We start from the raw sequence: 23787 nt of genomic DNA on the forward strand, positions 1-23787 counted from the left end.
TTGCCGGCAGCACAGGGAATGGCAACGGAAGCTCCCCCTCTCCACTGTGTGTTGATGTGGAGGGTCTGCTTGTAGGAGTGAAAGGACATGCTCTGTCTCCATGGATATCTAATACCCAGCACTTCTATGGAGACTGCCAACAGCGTAGTTATGATGTGGGCAGTGTCCATGGGGAATGAAAACTCTGACTCATTTTATGTCAATTACCAAGCAGCTAATAGGCTTAGCCCTGTTGCTTGCTAACAACCTAAGTCAAATTTGAACCCATGCTTATATTCTATTATGAAGCATTTAAGCCATCAACTCTCCATTTTTATGATTACTCTTAAAGTTTCCAGTAACAAAGATAAGCAACAGCAAACAGCAGCCACCAGTATTTTGTATGCCAAGCTTTGAAACCGTTCTTTCTCCCTTTGGCATGTGACAATCCACCCAGCACACCTTGGTCTCTAGTGCTTAGTGAATAAGAAGCTTCTACAGCACCAAGAGTTGTCAGAGAGTCCACCTGGGTACGCAGCACGAAAGACTGCCCATGGAAAAGTGGTAGTGATTAGATCAGGGCCTGGTAGGCAGGACTCCTGGGTTCTGTTCTGATGGCCAGTGAGTTGCTGTGTTCCCCAATGCGGAAAGGTGCTCTGTCCGTGCGGCATTATTTCTGTGCAGTGTGCTGGCACAAGTGTTTGCTTTTCCTTGATGTTACAGCAGTCCATCCATGCAAAGCTCTGTTGGACCCAGTGTTTTTCCCCTTGTGAGTGAAACAGCATCACATTTGCCCATATAGCACTGCCTGGTCTGCCCCCTTTTCCCTTTAGGATCTCAGCTACAGAGTAATGTTGAGCTTTGTATCAGTTCTGCAGAAGGGTTCTTTTGCATCTCAGCCAACTAGCCACTGGAGGGCAATAGAGCATATATTTCCTTGACTTCCCCATTTCTTTCTCATGCTTTTAGATCACAGGAGCAAACTGTCCAAGGCCCCCCATGAGTTTCTTCCTTCTACTAGTCTCCTATCTGTGGGTAGCGGGAGAGAATTTTGCTCATTTGTTACTCTTCAAGCCAATGGCATGTTGATTTTAACCCTTGTTCTGTGGCTACCTGTCGTGGGTGCTGTTCCTTCCATGGCGCCCTTTTAGAGACAGAAGAGAGAGGAGGATTCCTCTGCTTGTAGTTGAAATCTGCACTCAGGATCACAGTCAAACACTGTCCAGATGCTGGTGGATATTTCCAGCGTGCTCTCTTCCTGGTAGTTATTCCCAGTATGTTGCAACACCCAGCCTCTGATCCCTAAGCATCTGGCAAATAAGGGGCTGGAAAAGCTATTTTAAAAGCACTTTCCTCATCTGCTCATTTTATAGTGATCATTTTCTCAGTTAAAGGATTATTCTCAGGCATCTCTGTTTTTGCTGCAGTGCAAATTGTGCTAGATTCTGTAAAAACATTAATAGCTCTAAGCATCAGTTCTCAAACTGCATTACCATTGTACAGAGGGGGAAACTGAGGCAAAGCAGGGTGCAGTGACTTGCCCAAGGTCACTCAACAGGCTATTGATAGAGTAAGGAACAGAACTCAGATTGCTTGAGTCCCAGTCTAGTGCTTCAGCCACTATACCACATTTCCTAGACAATTCCTGCCCTAAAGAGCTTACAGTCTAAATCAATGTTGGAGTTAATGGTCCCTACCTTGTGTGTTGTCAGCACCTCCCACCTGTGGTTGAAGGCTGCCCTGCTTCCTCCCTTAGGTAACCTGCAGCAGGCTACCTGCTTTAAATTATGGACTGCTTCCCAGATGCCCCACCCAATGGCAGAAGCTGCATAGGAGATCAATTGAATCAGCATGTTCCCTGGCTCTCATGCTTCCTCTCCAATTGGTGCCACCTAACTTTTCCTGAAGACGGCCTAGCCCAGGGCTGAATTGGGCCCTTATGCTGCAAACAGGAGCTCATCTGAGCAATACGAATAATTGATCAACTCTCACTGTTTTGCTGTCTTTGCACCAGCAAACAGTGCTGAGGTCTCAACAAGAACTGTAGCTTTACTGCTCCTTTCCAGCAGGAAGTTCATTACATATGTATTTAAAATAATACATTGCAGTAACATGGAGAAACCTCAAACAAGTCAGGCCTGCCTGTGCTGAGTGCTGTACAAACAGAAAAAGCCCTGGAGAGCTTGCAGTCTAATGACAAGATATAACGGGTGGGTGAGAGGCCGGTAACAAAAATAATAGGACGTATACCATTCTTGGTCAGCCAGGAGCAGTGATCACAACTTGCTGTGTGTGGAAGAACCTCTCTTTGAGTTTGCATGGGTGTGAGACAGAGCAAATGACAGTGTTAAATTAACACCCCCACCTTTTAAAAAACAAAAAAAGTCAGACATCCCACCCAGCCACCTTCAGAGCCTGTTTCTCACTTTCGTTAAGTCACTGAACTAGATTTTGTAAAGCTCAAGTACTGGACCGTGACAATGGGCACTTCCCCTTTTTGACTCTCAGCTAGATTTAGACAGGGCCCAGCTTATCTCTGCCTTTCTCATTTACATGTGGTGTGAAACACTACAGGGGTATGAATAAATGGAGAATTTTGACTGGGTATGGTTTACACTCACTTTGGACAAGCTTAAATGACATCATAAGGTAGGGGAGAAGGCTGGCATTGTGGGTAAGGCATAGCACTGGCCCCAAGAAGATCTAGGTTCAATTCCTAGCACTGTCAGATTCCCTCAGTAACCTTGGGTAAGTCATTAGTCTCTCTGGTCCTCAGTTCCCCATCTGTAACTTGGAGAATTCTCTCTTTCTCCCACCCTTTGTCTGCCTTACCTGTTTAGACTGCAAGCTCTTTGGGAGAGTGACTGTTTTACTATATGTACATACAGCATCTAGCACATTGGGGTCTTGAATTCAGTGTTACTGTAATACAAAATAGGCTCCACAAATCTCCTTTCATATCAAGTTGAAATTTTCCTTTGAACTCCAGGGATTCCTTTAGTATTCAGAGTGCATGATCATTTAAAAAACAAAAGACAAATCCCCATTTTCAAAGTGTAGCTACGGAGCTCATCCTCATCACACATTTCTGTGTTTTTGCAGACCTCGCCTGACAGCTCTTGTCTTCTCAGGCAACACAGAGAAATACAAAACCAAATCAGCTGCGAGTGCGCCTCTTCAAGGGTTCCTAATGGTTCACTGTAGCTCAGATGAGCGCTGTAGTAGCTACACATGTCAGATCACTGCTCAGTCTTCCGTGAATCTACCCCATGTCCTTGTAGCTGTCCATCTCTGTTCTCATTACCATCCCTGCTTAGCTGGGGCACTGAACAGGTAGCAAGTGACCAGTGCAGAAAGCAACTGGCTTTCTACAGAATGTGACTTGCTGCCCGAGGTTTAATAGAGTCTGTTTGGAATTCAGCTAGGGATCCTCCTTCCCTTTCATCCGATTCATTGAGAGGTATCTGGGCTCTTTCTTGACCTACCAACATTCTGCCCTGGCGTCATGCCAACCTAGATTAAAGGTCTGGAAAATCCATTTTGTGGGGGAAAAACAAAATATTTTGTGTTATGAAACCTTTAGTGAAGGAACAAACACTATGTTCACTGGACGGGATTGCACCTCTGTGGTCATTATAAAATTCCCTGGCATTTCTTTCTTTTTTTTTTTTTTCCCCCCACCAGTCTTGGGGTTTTGTGAATCCATCTGTCTAGGTCAAATACCATGTTGGTTAATTGCATTCTGCATCCCTAAGATTCCCCTGACAATTTCCATTAGAGAAGTTACTCTCCACTTCCCCTCCTTTTACAAGAATATCTTGTGTTTTCTGTTTATTGAATGGCTGCTGAGTTCCACCCCAGAGGTGGCTGCATTTCAGCAGTGGATGAGTGAACATTATATAAGTAGCCTTAAGGTAACTTTGGGGTGCTCCAGGGTGGAAAGCACTATGTAGATGTAGAGTAACAGCATGCTGAGGTATTGGCAGTGGAGTAATCCATTAACTCTGGTACTGTGCATCCTGGATTCCCAGGCACCCTCTGAAAAAATTCCATTTGTTCTTGTCTATCTTCCCAGAGGCTAATTGTATGAGGCAATTTTGTTCAGACGCTGATGGGTGCCAAGCAAAGCACTTCAGAGCAGCATGATCATAAACAACATGTTTAGTTGCTGAAGGGCAAAGTATTGCAGTTGCATGTGCCAGTCGAGTAATAAACCAAGAACATGCTCTATCACTATCGCCATCTGCTTTATCAGAGCAGGTCAAGTTCAGCCTGATGTAGTTTAGCTGAAGTCAATGGACTTTACACCCATGATGAAATCTGGCCCAGGAGGTAAATGGATTGTATTAATATGGATAAGTTCAGTGTGGCAGCTGTGCTATTGCCCAAACCTCCCTCTAGTTTGTTTCTTCTAAGGCCCCCTCCCCCTCCCAGTCGGTGATATCTGAATATCTCCAGGTGTTGGCATCTGCCAACAAGAGCTCGAGGGTTTCTGGGATCATGGGAGTTTGACCCAAGTCCCACAATTCCTCCGGGTGGAACCTCACGATCTGCCACAAACGTTTTCCAGAACGCATAGAGCCGAGAAGCAGCACATGGTACCCTGGGATACCTACACCAAGCGCACCACACCACTATCAAACAGAGCTGCCTACTGAGCGCCCTGCTTCAGAAGCAAAGGAGCTTGCATGCACAGCCGTGTGAACTTACAGTCAGAGCAGTTACAGCGATAGAAACGATAACGATCCCCTTCTCGGGCTGTGTCCACACGGAATGCGACGGTAGCACTTAGAATGCTGCCACAGTAGCACTTAGCGACACTTCTTATAGCGATGGGGGGGCGATTCTCCCATCACTGTAGTAAATCCACCTCTGGGAGGTTGTAGCTAGATCAATGGGAGAATTTTTCTATCAGCCTAGCACTGTCCACACGCGGACTTAGGTCAGTTAACTACGTCACTCAGGAGTGTGGCTTTTTCACACCCCTGAGCAACAGAGCTGGTTGATTAATTTTCTAGCGTAGACCAGCCCACAGTGACACAGGAGTAACGATCACTTGCTTCAATGAAAGCTACATAATAGCTAAGAGCAGAATGCAGCCCAGTGGACACGAGCATGTATTTGGCACCCATCAATAAAAGAAAATCACAATTCTTTATTGATGCAAGACTAAATGGATAACTATGGACTGACAAGAACAAGTGCATACAGGCCCCCAGACACAGTGGGAAATGGGGGCTTTGGGATGCCTGCAGTAATTATATAATCAATGTCTTGTATTATAGACAAGTAACCTTCTGAATTCCTAAAATCCTCTAAGAAACGAGTGAAAGATTGCCGATTCCAAGCTCTTTAGAACATTTGGTCTAGTTTATACCCACATCAGGCCTGATCACGCATTTTATGATGTATTTTCCTCTCTGAAAGCATTTTATCCCAGTGCAAAACAATTGCTGCTGAGTGTTTTTATCCCATTCCCTAAATTTAGTTTACTGCAGCCATGAAAATCTGCATCGGGCCAACTGAAAGATTAATTAGCCAAGTCTCTGGAGTTAATTTTGACATGTCCTTCCCCTATCTTAATTTCAAAGCAGGGACTCCAGGTGCTGGGCTCATGCACAAAAATGAATCAGGTCTTGGAGCACTATGGATGAGTAGGCTATCAATGGGCCAATAATTTAATCTCCATCACTGGGAGAAGACCTGCCTAATCTTTCACAGTGTTACCAACTTCCACAATTTTAATCAAGAGTCTTGCCATATTTGGGGTTTTCCTTAAAGCCCCAGCTCCTGGAGTACTGATTAGGTAAGAATCTCAGGTGTTATTTTTTAAGTGGTAAATTATTAGGCACTTTGTGTCTGTAGATAAGTTTGGAAGTGTGACAAGAGCATCCTGAGAGCTTGGAAATCAGGGTTGGGGGAATTCCATCTGCACAGTGTAAGCACATATTCCAGGGCTTTTGTGGATTATTTGCCTGGCAAACTTTGGTTCTAAAGAAGCCATACTGGTCTGTCATGTAGGAACACAGGAACGGTCATACTGGGGCAGAACAGTGATCTAGCCAGTCTGCTACCCTGTCTCCAGCAGACACCTCTCCTGCATGCTTCAGAGGCAAATGAACCCCTGCCAGTTGTCCAATATTACAAAACAGGGAAGGGGCAGGATTTCTTCCTGACGCCGGTGGGTGATCATCCATGCCCTGTAGCATGAGGCTTGCTGGCCCCATAATTTTGATTCTGCATTAGCCAGTGTCATTGCAGATTCTGTGGGTACGATGGTCTGATTTCTTTTTAAATTTCATGCTGATCTTTTTGCCTCACTCATACCCTACAGCAGTGAGTTCCATCTATCACATAAAATGCATTTCCTTTTAGCCAGTTTTAAATTCTCTGTCACTTCCGTTTGAGCGCCAGTCTTCTCCTCCACCCCAACCCACTTCTAGGATGGAGTAAATAGGAGCTCAACTAGCTGCCTTCATACCATTCATTATTTCATGGCAATACGGGTGTAGGGACTTCTCCAAATGCCAGTTACCGGCCTTGCTTAATTCAGTGAAGCTCTTTGAGGTTGTTAAAGACAACTAGGCAAACCCAGCTTAGTTGGTGAATGAGTGACATGATGATCCATGTCTAAGGGCTAGTCTACACTTAAAACTTACAGCTGCATAGCTGAATCGGTATGGCTGTGCTGCTGTAAGTGTGCTTGTGTAGCTGACATTATAAAACCACCTACATGAGCGGCGGTAGCTTTGTCCATGGGAGACGCTCTCCCACCGACGTAGTGCAGTACACACAAGCGCTTATGCTGGCAAAACTTATGTCGCTCATGGGTGTGAGCATAAGTGCTAGTGTAGACAAGGCCTACGTCTTTGTCTTCACTGCAAAAAGGTGTGGTTTTGCACCTTGAGTTCACTCTCACTGTAAAATCCTAGTGGAGACAAAGCACTGTTTTTACATCCATGTAGCCATCAATCCCAGGTGAGGGAATACAGGTATAGTTGAGGTAAAAAGCTACTTGTGCCTTGTCTCCACAAAGATTTTACATCAAGATAGCTAACTCGATTAAAAAAAAAAAAAAAACCAAACAAACCAACCACCACACATCTCTTAATGCAATAAAGACAAAAATCTAAGAGATCAATGTGGCTGCAAAAAGCACAGACCCAGCTCATGTAATAAAACATCCCTGATGAAATTTGTGTCAAAACAAAAAAGTTAGATGCTATTTATATCAATTATCCCACTAAAAGAGCATCGAGGAGGCAACACCCCACTTCCATCTCATTGAAATCAAAATAAGATGCCTTAATGCAAGCAAAACTACTGTTACACATTGTAACAAAAGTGTCCCTGAATGGGTCACCTCCAAACTATTATTTCTCTCCATTTGATGAACATTTCAGACATGCCACAAGATTACCTGCTGTTGGCTGACCCTAATACAGCTTTTCAGCAACATGAAATTAAATGGGATTAGAAGGACAGTACACAATGGGTAGTGGTTCATTATGACCATAAAACTAGCAGGGGAGGAAAGCTAAAGCCCCTGCATGATAAACTATTGCACAGAATGCATTGGACTCTGCAGAAGTTAGACAGATGAGACTTGAGGGAAAAAACGACAAGCGTCAGATCTGTGCTCTCTCTGCGGAACTTAATTCATGTGCTGTGGTCATGCTGTTCATTTGATCTGGACATTTATTTGCCCCGAAATTACTATGATTTGTATTACAGTATTGCCTAGAGGAACCCGCCAAAATTATGGTCCCATTGTGCTGGGCACTGTACAAATACATAGCAAGAGACTATTCCTGACCCAAAACACTTGTAATCTAAATAGACAAGACGGAGGCTATGTCTACACTGACGGCGGCAAATTCGCCGCCGTCAGATTAACTTATCTGGATTGGCTGAGTGGTCAGTGAAGACCCGCTCAGTCGATCCAGAAATCGACGTATTAAGACCACCTCCTTAAGTGGCGTAGCACTGCGTCGACGGGAATGCGGTTCCTGTCAGCGCAGTGCAGTGAAGACAGAGCGCAGAACAGAAGCACAGAAGTCGACGGTAGTTACACAAGTTTTTGCGTAGTTTGCGTAACTCCAGTCGACTGCCACCAAATCTCCGAGGTAAGTGTAGACAAGCCCAGAGTGTGGAGGGGAACTGTGGTACAGAGGTGTAATGACTTGCCCAAGGTCACCCAGAGCCAAGAATAGTGCCCACTTCTCTTGACCCACAGGCCAGTACCCAGTCCACTGGACCAAGATGCCTCTCTGTGTTCTGAGACTGAGAAAGTTTGTCTTATGCAATGAAGTTATTGCGGTGTGAGAGGAACACTGATCATACAGCAACAGTTAGAACAGGGACAACCAAGATGATGCATCCTTAGAAAGATTAATTTATAAAGATACAAAGTTAACTATCAGGGCACGGTCATTTGGGGGAATTTCTTGGGTCATATTAAAAGTAACTCTAGTATTGATCTTACCCATTCAGGACCACCTGCAGCACTACATTGAGGGTAGTGGTAGTGTGTATTCATAAACAAAGAGCTGCACTGCGTGAACATAAAGGTTGCTAACAAAACCTAGAACATCAAAATCATCAACAGTTACATGAGAAAGCAATCTCCAAGCAGACATATCAGCTTTCCAGCACACATGCCTGATATTGCAAACACAGCTCCCTAATCCAGCTACAAACAGAAACTGCTACCTTACCTCTGACCTACAACCATGAATATGCCTCTTAAACCACCAACGCAGCACTAAATACAAATAGAATCCTGTTCACCATTCACTTTAGTATTCCGTAGTTAATGGTTAACTCAATGCATAGATTTTCAGTTCCTCAGTGGAGAGTGTGAAAACTTAGAAAGTCTGTGATCTCTGGTACAGGTACATAAAGGAGTGGGTACTTTGCACAGTGCATGAAAAGGGTAGCTTGCAACACACAGACCGATAAACACGTGTACAATATATCACAAACACATTGTCACAGGGTACACTCACTGCTCAGTTGCCTCCTCATGGCTGCATCTGGGAAATGAGCTCTCATCTGGTCTGGCACCTCCTTCCATCATTTGCTTACCCCACAGCCTCTCTCTCTTCATGACTCAGCCCTCTAGCTAGGTCACTATATAGCCCCCCCCTTCCAGGGTATCAAAGTCCCACTGGACCAGCCATCTGGTTGGCATCTCCCACAATCCTGTGCCACTTCTCAGGGGCTGGTCGAAGAACCCAGCCCTGCCCACTATTCCAGGTTCCAGCCGAGGGATCCTACAATCAGCAGCCAACTTCTCCACAATCTCTAACCTTGCTCCTCTCCCTGGGCTGCTTCCTGCCTATACTCTGGAACCAAGCATTTCTTTCTCCACCTCCCGGTTTCTTCCTTTTCCCGCTCTAAACCCAGAAAGTGTCTACCAGCATCTACCGTGCAGCCCCTTTCTTCTGCAAAGTTGCTGGCTTCATACCTTAGCCAGCTTTCTCAGCCATTAGTCATTTTCAATCAAGCCACACTCTCCACCAGGTGCAGCCTATAAGGTTAATTGGTCCTAGCTGCACCACCTTAACCCCTGCAGGGCTGGCGTGGGGTGAACACCTTGTCACACACGTACACACAACACATCCCATAAACACACGTATAATACATCACAAACACGCAGCACATCCCGAACACAGAGGATAGGTCTACACTGCAGTTAGACACCCATGGCTGGCCTGTGTCAGCTGACATGGGCTTGCGGGGCTAGGGCTGCGAGGCTGTTTCATTGCAGTGTAGACATTCGGAGTGGGGGTTTCCCTGGCCTCTGGGACCCTCCCACCTCACAGGGTCCTAGAGCCGGGCTCCAGCCTGAGTCCAAAGGGCTACACTGCAATTAAACAACCCCATACCCCGAGCCAAGTCAGCTGGCACAAGCCAGCCAGAGGTTTTTAATTGCAATGTAGACATATCATAGAATCATAGAATATTAGAGTTGGAAGGGACCTCAGGAGGTCATCTAGTCCAACCCCCTGCTCAAAGCAGGACCAACCCCAACTAAATCATCCCAGCCAGGGCTTTGTCAAGCCTCAGCTTAAAAACCTCTAAAGATGGAGATTCCACCACCTCCCTAGGTAACCCATTCCTGTGCTTCACCACCCTCCTAGTGAAAAACTTTTTCCTAATGTCCAACCTAGACCTCCCCCCTGCAACTTGAGACCGTTGCTCCTTGTTCTGTCATCTGCCACCACCGAGAACAGCCTAGCCCCATCCTCCCTGGAACCCCCTTTCAGGTAGTTAAAGGCCGCTATCAAATCCCCCTCATTCTTCTCTTTTGCAGACTAAACAAGCCCAGTTCCCTCAGCCTCTCCTCATAAGTCCTGTGCTCCAGCCCCGTAATCATTTTGGTTGCCCTCCGCTGTACTCTCTCCAACTTGTCCACATCCTTTTTGTAGTGGGGGGCCCAAAACTGGACACAATATTCTAAATGCGGCCTCACCAATGCCGAATAGAGGGGAATAATCACTTCCCGTGATCTGCTGGCAATGCCCCTCCTAATGCAGCCCAATATGCTATTAGCCTTCTTGGCAACCAGGGCACACTGCTGACTCATATCCAGCTTTTTATCCACTGTTACCCCCAGGTCCTTTTCTGCAGAGCTGTTGCCTATCTCGTCGGTCCCCAGTCTATAGCTGTGCATGGGATTCTTCCTTCCTAAGTGGAGGACTCTGCACTTTTCTTTGTTGAACCTCATTAGATTTCTTTTGGCCCAATCCTCCAGTTTGTTTAGGTCACTCTGTATCCTATCCCTACCTTCCAGGGTATCTACCACTCCCCCCAGCTTAGTGTCGTCCGCAAACTTGCTGAGGGTACAATCTACCCCATCCTCCAGATCATTAATGAAGATGTTGAACAAAACCGGCCCCAGGACCGACCCCTGGGGCACTCCGCTTGTGACCGGTTGCCAGCTAGACATGGAGCCATTGATCACTACTCGTTGAGCCCTGTGCTCTAGCCAGTTCTCTATCCATTTTATAGTCCATTCATCCAACCCATACTTCTTTAACTTGCTGATAAGAATACTGTGAGAGACCGTATCAAAGATTTGCTAAAGTCAAGGTATATCACATCCACCGCCTTCCCTACATCCACAGAGCCAGTATCCATCCATACAACCCACACATCCTCAGCTATTATTAAAAAGGCACCATTTTCTGCATTTGACCCATAAAGGCGACCATTGGGATGGAGAGGAAGTTGTGATTTGGGTTTGCGGCTCGACTGGGTAGCGGTGTCAGGAGTATTGGCAATGCATGCTGGGAGAAGCACATAGTATGTATGAGACTTCTGCTTGGAGTTTATTTGCTGATGCCTTAACCGTCCCTTCCTCTGTTCTGAATGCTTGTGTGGCTGGTGTTAGCTATCGGTCAGCAACCTTCTTTGTCACTCAGGGTATGGATTTTGGATTGTGCGTTTCCTTGTTTTCTCATTGCACACAGTTCGCGGTGACAGATGGGGCAAAGGGAAAAAGGCAATCTAACAATAGTATTATCATGTTTCTGTGTAACTAGCAGTGTGTACAATGTAGCTTGCCACCTGCCTGACTGTTATCAACCACTTTCACTACAGATCTGAACGCAACCTTAACTGTGGAACTGCTAACCATCTCCACAATCTGACATTCTCCTGCCCTATACTCAGGCCAGAACCCTCAGATTGTTTTAAAAACTTCTAGTGTCCAATTATTAGATACACTTTCTGATCAATTGATGTGTCCCCACCTCACATGTGTAGATTAAAATGTGTATTTAGGTCTATGTCTTCGTCTTTGACTCTGTGTGTGTGTGTTATGTGCATTAAGGGTTCTGCACATTTTTATTTTACAAAATATTTTATTTTACAAAATATTTTAAAAATATTATTTTTACAAAATATTTTATTTTACAAAATAGCACCTCTGTGTAAGAGTGGTGAGGTTAGGCAGAGAGGAAAAATTCTGGCTTTTCAGTGGTACATTTTAGGCAGGTATAAAAACTTTTATTAAAGATAATGTTTAAAGAAATGATCAGGTACAGAGCTTAAACAAAAGAGTTTCTGGACTTCCAAGCATAATGTACAGATTATCAGTGGGTACAGAGTTTGATGGGAAGTTGGCGCGTACAAAGAAAACATAATCTGCGGTATCCCGGATGGAAGGTAATGGGTTTGACGGTTAAAAATACAAGCAGTCGGTTAAGAGGGTACGTTGTTCATACAAAAGTTAAGTTTAAGCGTGGTTTGTAGGCAGTAGATATGGTAATGAAAGCGGGTTGGCTACAGTAAGAATCGTACTGAGATTCACTAATTCAGCTCACATAGGGCTCAGTCCTGTAAAATGCTGAGTGCTGTCAACTCTCACTGAAGTCAGTTGCAATTTCTGACGACACCCAATCTTGTCAGTGTCCTAGAAGCAAAAGGCTTCTGAGTAACCAACAAATCTTCCAAAGTTGTCTTCCTCTTCCTCCCTTTGAGCCTTTGTTACTTGCTCTGGATCTTTGCCTTTTACTTTTTGATACCTCTGTGGACCCGATCCTTTCCCCCACTGAAGTCAATGGGAGTTTGTCCATGACTTAAAATGAAGCAGGATCAGGCCCTACACACATAAATGCCTCTGGGTTTATAATTTTGGGATTGGGATTTTCAAAAGCACGCAAGTGATTTAGGAGCACAAATCCCCTGGAAAGCCACTGTGACTTGTGCACTTTTGAACATCCCCACCTATGGTGACATTGAAAATAAATATTCTGCCCTCTCAGTCTGCAGCTCTGGGTTGCGATTATAATCCCTGCCCCTTTAAACACTCTGCTGAATATTCTTCACCAGTACAGTGAGACATCCAGCTGAAGCAAAGGTGCTAGGTGCGAGCCTGGCATTCCCTTAATAGCCATTTATTTTTTACATAATAAAATGTGCTTTTCACAGTGCTGGTGACATTGAGGAATGAAAGGCTGAATCCTACCCTTATTGCTGGGTGTCAGAAATAGATCTGGAGAGATGATGACTCACCTGTAATTGAAAAAAACTGAATGGCATCAGAATGAGATTTAAAAATCAAATCTTTCTGTCTCAGTCTCCCAGGCAGGTTTGGAGGGGATAGCATAGAACATAGAAGCTAACACTTTCTACTATTATAGCATCTTGTACACAGGGATCTCAAAGCATATCACACATACATTCACAGTGTGAGGTAGGTCGGTAGTATTATCCACATTTCACCCATCGAGAAATTGAGGCACAGAGAGGTGATGTGGATTTCCCAGGGTCAGAAGATGAGTCAGTAGCAGGGCTGGGAACAGAACCCAGGAGCTCCTGACCATATGGCTATTCAGGCCAAAAGTGCATGTGGATTCCTCTCTGTGACTTTTCCTGCCATTCCTGTCCTGAGCAAAGTGATGATGTCAGAGTTGTCATGGCATCAGTATCTATGGAACCAAAATCATCAGCATCCTGTAAGAAAAACGAAATAAGAACATGATCCTGCTGGGAGGAAACTCCCTTTGGAATCCATGGGGTTTTCCCTTTGGAATCAGTGGGGTTTTCCCTCCACAGGACCTGTGTAACTCAATTCTATTTTCTTTTTCCTCCTCTAATGGGGGAAGGGAGAGGAATAGCAGGGGCAAAGGGGAAGAGGCAGCTCCCTCCAGCCTAACAGAATCTGTGGGTAGCAGGAGGCTGTTTCTCATTTCCTGCAGGAGGAAAACACCAGCAACAGCCCAACTGCCCTTCACTTCCTATTTTTAAACCAAAATAGCAGGTACATAAAAGTCTAGTGACTAGACCCCATTCCTCCAGCACGGACAGGGGGTTCCACTGACCCCAGAGCAGCCAGCACATGCACCCGCAAATGCACCCAGCTGTCAGTCACACTAGTCCTGACACTGTCACCCTTTTCCTGCTTTGCGTCCGCTCCCCGTAGATTTAAACTGAGGATCCCAGCCAGCCTCTTTGGTTGGAGCCTGTCACCGCTTGGGATGGGTGGAAGGATGGGGCCTGCCCACTCCCAACATAGCCTCCAGCACTGCTCCTCACACACATGCATCTTCCCTTCTTTCCAGCTCACCAACGACTGCGGGGGGCAGGAATCTGTGGGTGACTCTTGTCTTGTGTCTGCACTGCTGGAGGGAGCAGAGAACAGAAGCTCGGCCCGCTGGGCTTCTGCTGTAACTGCAGTTTAATTTGCATGTGTGGGCCCCTGTGGGAAGGGGGTGAGAAGGTGGGTTAGCTTTCAAGAAACCAGGGAGCACATTTGCCAGGAGATGGGGGTCGGTATGGGGGAGGAAGGTGCTGCTTTTCCCACCTGCACGGCTGTCCTTTTTTTTTTCCTTTGCCCTGTGCACCTCCTGGACTAGCCTGGTGGCCCCCCCCCCCCCCTGCAATAAGGGGAGGCAGATAACCATTTGCAAGGCAAGCAGCCTGCAGCGCACAGAAAACAAGACAGGAATCCATGCAGCGGGCAAGGCTGAAGGCTGTAATGAGGAAAATAAAGGCGGCAGCCAAAATGGAAACAGAGCAAGGTGCAATGAGGAAGAGAAGGCTGCACCTGTATGTCCACCCAGCCTGCCCCCTTCCCCCCCCGTCCTCCCTCCATGGTCCCGCCCACGCCCTGACAGACGAACGCCAGCGGACGAGCCCATGCTGCACGGCACAGGGGTCAGCGGCGGAGAGGGAAGGCTGTGGCTGCGCCAGCTGAGCCGCGCGGCGAGCTCTGCGCGCGAGACGCGGGCACCCGGGCAAGGCGCTGGTGGCGCGAGCCTCCCTCTCCCCCCTGCTCGCTCGCAGGCGTCTGCCGGGGGCTGCGCTGCGCTGAGCTGCGCTGCACAGCCGCGAGCCGGAGCCGCAAGGAGGCGAAGCCCAGCGCCCGGGGAAGATGGAAGGAGCTTCCTTTGGAGCTGGCCGGGCAGGGGGGGCCGTTGACCCCGTGGATTTCCTCAAGCAGCCGCAGACCCTCCTGAGGATAGTGTCCTGGGTAAGGCAGACCTGTGTGCAAATGCCCTGGCTTTCTGTGCAGGGATTGCTCCTCGCACCCCCATTTTCCCTTGCACCCCCCCCCCCAATGCAAAGGGGCCCCCGTATTGCAAAGGGGCGGCTGGAGTCTCAGTAAGAAATCCCTTGCAACCCACGCCTGGCTTTGTTTTCTTTTCATGGTGGGTTGCAAACGCGGCTTGCTTTTATTTTAGGTGTTTATTTCTTTTCTGAAGCCAGAGGGAGGGGAGCCGGGCGCAGCGGCGAGCTGGAAGGGTGTGAGTGGGGAGACTGCTAACCATTTTTCCTGACTAGTTTGTGCTGTCATTCCTCTCCGAGCCCCCATCAGCATAGCAGGAGTGATAGTCACCGCTGCTGATTTGTATGATGAAGTATGAGGGTTTATTATTTGCAGGGTGGGAAGATCTCTTCTGCTTACCCGAGGAAGTGGGAGCCTCTGCCTCCTCTCTGTCAAAAAGGAGGGGGTATTTTTTAGGGCTTTATTTTGCAACTGTAAATGGGTCGTTTTTCATGGTCTCTGTCTCTTCTGATGCTTAAACAAATGGTAGGATGATGAGGAAAATCCTGTACAAATCGCTGGCCTGAAGACATTTTTCTTATATATCTCACGATCTTACAGCCTTGCCTACATCCCTAGCTCGTTGGTTTTTTTCAGTTTAAATTTAAAATGATCAAATGATTTGCTGGCTAGCTATTTTTTTTTTTTTTTTCTTTTTAAATTTTTGTTGCCTAGCTGGAAGCACCAGCCTGAATATGGTCTCCAAAGATGCATGCTTTAAGGTGGCTTTGATCTTTGATGATCCCATGGGCAGCGACGTGGAAAGCTGTGTGAAGAGCTTTGCTTAAATTGGTTATGCCAGGAGGTCTGAGGGTTAAGGCCGACACTCCAGAGCCCACCCCATAACTTGCCTCACCAGGTTTTATGTGCTGAGACCTTCAAGCCTGTGCTGACGGCTCTTTGGTGAGGTAGATACCTCCCGCCTTCTCCTAAAAGACTTCAGCCAAAAAATCACCACTACGAGGGTGCTAATGTGGTCCCCTGGGTGGCACCCTCAGCAGAGAAGCCAGGGATTAGAGGCGGGGATGGTCCTTTTAGGTTCAGAATGAGGCTCAGGAGTGTATGGGGGAAGCTTGCACTGCCGTTGCCCTGGCTGTACCTGTTCTGTGGACTGAGGCCTTCAGGCGCGAGAGCAGTCCATGTGTCACCTTTCTATAGCGCTAAATGCACTGTAAAAACTACTTTAAATGAAGTAAAGTTGCAAATCAAAAGCTGCCTTCTTTCTACCCCTCCCCATTCCCCCCATGTCATAAAAGGCAGATAGCATCATCATCCCTGAGGCTTTGCTACCAGATGCCCCTGTTCTAGACCCTGACTCAGCAACGTGCTTAAGAATGTGCTTATCTTTAAGCACATGAGTAAAACCGTTGAAGTCATGTGTGTAAGATTAAGCACATGCTTAAGGGCTTTGCTGGGTGAGAGACATAACTCATTCTCCAGTGCTTTGGGAAAGCATCTGAATGCGATACTGCGTGGATGAAAATAGAGGCCCGTTGTTGACATGAAGTGTCAAGGCAGGTTGTAGGTTGGTTCTTTTGCACATGGTTGATACAGTGCATGACAGGAAGGACTTCACAGGTGCCTATGATGTGTCACCTGGATCCAGCATGGAAGACTTGGGCACGGCTGGGAAACAGGAACAGAATGCACAGTATGACATTAAAAAACAGCTCAGAAAAAGTTCCCACACATGTTCAGTGGCTGATTAATCAAACGGGAATCTCCGGGAAATTTTAAACCACAAGGAAACAGTCCCAAAGCGAGAATGAGGGTCTGAAATTGCCAGCACTTACGCATCAGCTTAAATCTAAGCATACAAGTGGCCTCATTTACTTGGAGTCTCTATTCATGTGCTTAAATTTAAGCACAAGCACAAGTATTTGCAGGATCGAGGGCCTGATCCAATGCCCATTGAAGTCAAAGGGCATATTTCCACTCACTTCAGTGGGCTTTGAATGAAGCCCCAAATGCCTGCATAAGTTCGTTGAAGAATGCCACAGGCTACGTTTTCCAAATACAGGCCCTGATTCTGCAAGCTGATCTCTTCAGGGAGCCTTGCACCTACACAGATCAGCTTGCAGGCTTGGGGCCATGGCTGGTACATGTTTGGGTCTTGCTCACAATGTCCTGCTGACGTGTGCTTCAGTCACGATAGCCTGAACTGGCTCAAAGCCATGTGTCAGTCGACAAGACTCCTGTTCTGCGTAAACTGACACATTTCCTAAATGGTCTCTCATGTCCTGATGCGTTAGCCTGGTGTATTTGTTGGGTCAGTTTTTCTCCTGAACGCTTGTCTACTTGTGTGTGGGCAGCCATCACATTGTTGCATCCTACAGCCTCAGGAAAGCACACTCACTGTACCTTACATTTTAAAAACATTGTTTGCAGACCTTGTAAGCCCAGGCATTGCCCAGCCCATGCATTTTAATCTTGGGTGTTTGGGTGAAAGGGTAAATTGAGAAGACAAAAATCAGTTTTGGCCTGCAAGATCGTTCCAGCAGTTTTTGATGCAGTCATACATCCCAGATAGCTGCAATTCATAGCCCAAATCCAGCAATCTTGGCACAGAACATTATTCTGATTATTATTTGCACTGTGATAGCACCTACGATCCCCAATCATGGACCAGGACCATAGTGTGTGCTAGGTGCTGTACAAAACCAGGGCAAAAAGACCATTTTTGTCTCAAAGGTCTTGTAATCTAAGTCAGTGGTTTTCAACCTTTTTTTCATTTGCGAACTGCTAAAAACTTTTGAATGGAGGTGTGGACTCCTTTGGAAATCATAGACATAGTCTGCAGACCCCCAGCGGTCTGTGGACCACAGATTGAAAACCAGTGATCTAAGTAAGAGGAATAGTGTTCAATATCTATCTCCGTATGCCTTGGCTATTTATTTGGAAAATCATTACAATTAAGGTTTCTGAGGAAGAAAGGAGTTTGTCATTTGTTTACTAGGGGTGATTTTCCTTCTCTTTATACCCCTTAAAACATGTGTTCTGGTATGCATTGAACATACTTCAATGATTCAGTCCCTTCCAACTGCCCAGCCCAGTCTCCTCCTGTGTGAAATTGACCTGACACCAAAGGGCTGGCTATCTGAGGCAGTATGGCTTGTTGGATATTTTTGGGTGGGGCATGGAGAGTAAAAGGCGAGTCATTTTTCGGTTCAGCCAGTATTCAAGCCCAATTCTGCTTGCTTCTCTCATTGGAGTAGTTTAATTGAAGGCAGTGGAAGCCTTCCTGAGTGCAGTAGAGCAATACAAGACCTACGCACTATGTATGTCCCACTTCAGGCTGTGATCCTCCACCACTGAAATCAGCGGGAGAAGGAGCAGACAGGACCTAACTCCTTAAATGGGATTCTGGCAGCCCAGAGTTGCACAAGGGCTGCAGGATCGATCCCTTTGTCTGATATTTGAGGGCCTTACTGCTGAACAGTGACCAGTTCAGAATAGTTCAGAAATCCCTAGTGGAGTTTACAGCTCCAAATAGAGCGAAAATGAGTTCTTTAAATATACTATGGGTATTAATTTCTGAAGAACAAAAGGCTCCTGGCATATGCAATACTTTCTGACTGTCACATAACTGGAAAGCCCCATGAAACAGTTCCTCATTCGTCTTTTTACTCATGGCTGATAGAGCTTGATATGACAACACTTGTTTTTTGCAGAGTGAAATTAATTTGGTAGTAAAAAGAGCTCGTGGTTACCACTTCCTTTCTTTTATATCTGGCCTATTATTATTAATATATGCATTTTAAAATTGTTGTGCAGTGGCAAATGGGACACCATCAATTTAATTTAGGCATACATTTATGTTTGATGTTTAACATAAGTTTTAAAGAACCTGCTATGAAAAGACATTTTTTCACAAACCCCTTGAATTTCCGTAAAGGGTTTTTTCCCCTGCTAAGGTTGGAAACCCAAATACAGTCACATTGCACTAGTGCGAGTGTAGATTTGGAAGGATTAGATTTGTTGTTGTTGGTAAATGCTGATAAACATTGATTGCAATGTACACACACAAACTGGTGAAAAAATATTTCCACCAGTAATAAATTAAAAGGCAAAGTAAGAAAAATGCTGCTTGAGAACTTATTAAAGTTAGATTGAAGGCTCTTTATGTTGTATATTTTGACATATGATACTGACAGTTTGTGTTTTAGTGGTTATAAAGCTTTACTTTTTTACATCTCAATGCATACTGTCATTAAATAACTACTCTCTGTCCCCATCCCCTTGTCTGATTCCGCATGATTTCCTGCAACTGTCAAAATTGAAATAGATAAAAATTTTAAAAAATGTTTAAAAATAAACATCAATATTATCCATTGAAAGTATTTAAAAAAAAAAAAAAATTCCACCAAATCTTTGAATGTGTGAATCAGAAAGCGAAGCTGCTTGTAAGTAGAAAGTGAAGCTGACTGGCCTCCTGAGTGACTTGCAAACAATAGGGTGACTGGAGAAAACCAAAATATAATCTTTGAAACTCTTTAATTATTCATAACTTGAGGTCCCGATCTTGCTGGACCAGAGGCTTGCATGGAACCCCATAGGCTTCACTTGGGCTCCAGAGGCTGCCAGAGTAGATCTCAATGCAGAGGGGAAGGGCCTAAGGAGATTAGTAACACAGATAAGGAAATGGATATTTAAAAAAATAGACTGGGGGGCCAGATCCTCATCTGGTGTGAATCATAGAAACGTCAGGCTGGAAAGGACCTTGGGAGATCATCAAGTCCAGCCCCCTGTGCTGAGACAGGACCAAGTAAACCTAGACCATCCCTGACAGGTGTTTGTCCAAGCTCTTCTTAAAATACTCCACTGCTGGGGATTCTGCAGCATCGCACCATCGAGTTCTTTGGAGCTTGTTGATTTATACCAGGGGAGGATCTGCCCTGTGACTGCCATATTGACAGCTACCCTTAATTATTCAGCGCCATTTGTTTTTATTTTCTTAATAAAAGTTCATTTCTGGTTTATGCTAGTCTCGGTATAGAAAGCTTCTCCTTTTCAGTGAGTTAGCTTTTTGGTTTTTTGCAATCCTCTTATACTGTTGACAGTGGAACCTGTCTTAAGCAACCAGACACGGGACAGGGCCAAAAATCAGTTGCTTAACAGAGGTGAGGTAGCATTGTAACTGTCCCTGAAGTTTCTGAGAAGTGCTTTTGGATGGAACTGAACATACGCCGAATAGAGCAAGCCATCCCTACTCAGCAAAGTAGTTAAGCATGTACTTAAGTGCTTTGCTGAATTGTGGCCCTGTTGGAGAGGATCTCTGCACTGGTTTTGCTGTATTAAGGAAAGCAGATGTTGGTTGGAACGATAGAAGTTGCTGCCTTTCCCTTTAGTCTTAGCTCAGGTTTATTTTGTTTTTCCAAAAGCATAAAGGGACCATAGCTGGCTTCTGTTTGTGCTCCTGGTACAAGATGTGTCTGGTAGAAAAAAAAACATGCTGGGTAGTAGTACAGATGGGCAGCAAAACAAGAGGGATACAGTGCCAGCGTTATTCTTGCTGCTGTATTTAGGGGATCTGCTGGGATGTGCAGTCCACACCACCCCTTCTTGGGGAATCAAACAGAAATACAGCTTCAGGGTGAGCTGCGTGAGGCCCGGAGGAAAGCTTCCTCGTTTTGACTGGGTGGTGGTTGGTTTGTTTTTTACAACATTTGAAAACAAAATTGTCGTAAGTTATTCGGGCTGGATCCTGCAAACCTTTACTCACCGGAGTAAGTCTTGGTTATTCAAAGAGTCCTATTGAAGCTGAGCCAATTGGACTGATCACTTGAGGTCATTATCATCATCGTGGCAAATCCCACAAAGATTCTTGCAGAGGGTGTGCCACCCAGATCAGTCTCTAGCCAGATCTTTAAGATGATCTGGCTGGGTTACTTGCAGCTCCATCCAACAAAGTACTGGGCACCTCCTATGTGACATCAACAAGAGATGAGAACCTGGCCCAGTTGAGCATGCTGTTAAATTACTTCCTTTGTCTCCAAGGACACTGCTGTCTAGAGAGGCTCCATACTTTAGAAATCAAAGCCAGAGCTCAGGGTAAGGATGGTCTTGTGCATATTGCAACTCAGAAGTTCTGGGTTCTGTTTCTAGCAATCCTAGTTTACATCAGATGAGCATATAACCCCCTACTTGTGCTATGTATTATTAGTGGAATATAAATTCTGGATTTTTTCTGGTCTTCATGATTGTTTGATCTAGGACTTCTGAATTTTCAGTATTAATTCTGTACTTCCTTGTTTTGTAGATTAAATGCAGAACTTTGCATAACTTAAAATGTAACTTCTTGGTAATTGAATTATACAGAAGTTTCATTCTGTCTGAGCTTAAAATGCTACTAAATTCCTTTTTTCCTGTCAGCAACAGTTGAAAATGCTGTCTGCTTGACATGTGCTCAAGTTGCATTACTAGATTAGGAGCTCTGAATGAACAGTCATTTTGGTTGCCATATAACAAAACATAAAGTTAGCAAATATTGGTCATGTGTTCACCAATGTGGACCTTTCATGAGATAATTAGCCTGTTAGATATGCCCTTAAACATATTCTAGTCAGCACTGGCTAAAAACCTCTTCTGTGCCAAAGTCTGTAGTCAAATCTTTGCTTTGTAGTCTTAGCCACGGACCCTCCTGGAAGACCTTGCAGTACATAAAGTATCTGTGAACCTCCACATCCTGCCTGTAAACGCTATGCAGTCATTTTGGGAATTTCTGTAGAACTGGCAACAATGAAGAGGAATCAGAGAATAACAGGGGGCCTTGACCCTTCAAAGGGCTGAATCTGGTAGGGGCTTAAGTGGAACTGAACTGGTGCATAAGCCCCAGGGCCACTGCCCGTTGTGTTGGCCCTCTGCAAGCGGTGAATTTTGTCCTGAAATGGCCAGCACTTCGCAGGATCGGGCCCATTAGATAACTGTACTGTTGCAAGCCTGATTGTTCCTGGGCCAGAGAACACAGCAATCCATGGGCACGGCGGTGGAGTAGGGGAGCAGTAGCGCTGGTTTCACTCTAAAGCCCCATCTTGCTCTCACTCCATCCTGATGGTGTGTAGCGCTGGTGTGGCATCCCAGGGTGCAGAGATCAGCACAAGGGTCACGCCTCTCCTAAATGCCACTTAGCCCCAGGTGAGCGGGCTGGAGCCTTGTGCTGGCTCTCTGCGCAGGGCTGAGTTTCCCCCGGGGGTGTTGGTCTGTCTGAATACCTAGCTGCAGTGGGGCCAGCTAAAGGTGGAATGTCTGTCTTAACTCCCTGCATTTCCTTGCTGTTAATGGGTTCGTGTCACAGCATTGACTCTGCTGCAGGTTTTTCAGTGTGCAAGGTTATTTATCAAATATTTAAAAACAAGTCTGCACAATCAGCTCCCCTGTACAAGAGGACATTACAGGGCTGCACCTCACCCCCTGGGATGACGGAGAGACTGAGTTGACACGTTTGGGGGTTGCAGCTTGAGGATCTCAGGATTTTTCCTGGTAACTGGTTGAACTCGAATTGTGAGGCTCTTAATCACAAAAATTTGTTGTGTCTGGGGTGGGACGTGGCGAGTGTCCAAGAGTCTGTAGCAGCGCTGCCCAACAGGAAGCGGAGAACAACTGTGCTTCCCTAAAACTACAGGGAGAATGTGGGTTTTGCAGAAAGTGATTATTCAGCTTGGAACGGGCAGGGACACAGGGCTAACAACCCTACTCTAGAGCCTTGGCCTCCCTTGGAGAAAAGGGACAATCCTAGGGCAGATAAGGCAATTGTAGGATTCCAGCTCTATGTCTCACCCAAGAGATGGCACCTCCATCGCGGAGCGCTGATGGGCTGTTGGTTCCATACAGACCCAGAGAGAAAAACGCCACTCCCTGCACCCCCCTGCCTTTCTCCTACAATTCTGCCATCCAGATACTGACTCAGCCTCCTCCTGCTTCGCGTGCGGGAGCTGGCAGGAGCGCGGCACAAGGTCGTCTGTTGGGAAACAATCCGCAGCTGGTGAACGCTTGCACAGGCGGCGAGGGGAACGTGAGCTCTCAGGGGCTGCCAAACTGCTCCTCGCCATCCACAGCCTCCCTTTTGTCTGAGTCTCCTGGCCGGGCAGTCCTTTAACAATCTGCCCTCCCTGCTGGATGCCCGCCAGGCACGGCCGGCCGCCTCCGCCACCCATCCAGTGCTGGGAGGGGTACAGGCGGATCTCGGGTGCGTGGCTGCTTCTCGCTAACCTCAGGGGCCAGCATGTGTCGTGTTAGGGAAGGCGCTGGGGACACACTCTGTCCAGCTCCCTGGCGTTATTAAGGGTCTCCAGTTACTACACAGCACAGGGTCCGACAGTAGGGCCAAGTGGAGTGACCAGCTGTGTGCAGGAGGGACCCGGTGCAGGACGGCTAGTGGGGCAGGAAAGGAAAACGTGGGCTTGGGCCGGGAATGTCAGAAACGTGCAGCTGGGTTAGTGCAGAGTTGGCACCGTGAACACTAAACAAACTTGCAAATTGCTGTCCAGCCCCAGCCTGGCACTCTCTGATACCCAGAATCCCCCAGGCTGCCGTCCAGATCTCGCATCCTCTGTTACCCCGAAATCTCCGTGGCCACTGCCCAGGCCCCACCCTGTGTCCTCTCTGACCCCAAGCCACTGGTGCTGCTGCCCAGATTCCCACCCCACTCCCCACTATGTAGGTGCAGTGACTTGTCGGGGGCACCGGTCAACCAGCCCTCATTAAAAAAAGTGAAGCGCCTGCGTCGTTAGTGCCGCTGGTGTTATATTAGC

General features: G+C 46.3%; 2 protein-coding genes across 2 annotated transcripts in view; one reads left to right on the forward strand and one right to left on the reverse strand.

Moving 5' to 3' along the window:
- The window catches only part of NOXO1 (NADPH oxidase organizer 1), a 44159-nt gene extending 35132 nt beyond the window's left edge, over nucleotides 1–9027 (reverse strand). Inside the window, exon 1 of the mRNA XM_067534123.1 lies at nucleotides 8988–9027. The gene's annotated coding sequence lies outside the window, so the exon portion shown is untranslated. The remainder of the gene's footprint in view (nucleotides 1–8987) is intronic.
- Nucleotides 9028–14649: 5622 nt separating this feature from the next.
- SYNGR3 (synaptogyrin 3) overlaps nucleotides 14650–23787 on the forward strand; it is a 52565-nt gene continuing 43427 nt past the window's right edge. The window contains exon 1 of the mRNA XM_067534199.1: nucleotides 14650–14962. Coding sequence (XP_067390300.1) covers nucleotides 14864–14962 — 99 coding nt within the window. The 5' untranslated portion in view covers nucleotides 14650–14863. The remainder of the gene's footprint in view (nucleotides 14963–23787) is intronic.

Source organism: Emydura macquarii, unplaced genomic scaffold (assembly GCF_026122565.2).
Source record: "Emydura macquarii macquarii isolate MOO-44397 ecotype Brisbane River unplaced genomic scaffold, CSIRO-AGI_Emac_v2 contig_3390, whole genome shotgun sequence".
NCBI classification, from domain to species: domain Eukaryota; kingdom Metazoa; phylum Chordata; order Testudines; family Chelidae; genus Emydura; species Emydura macquarii.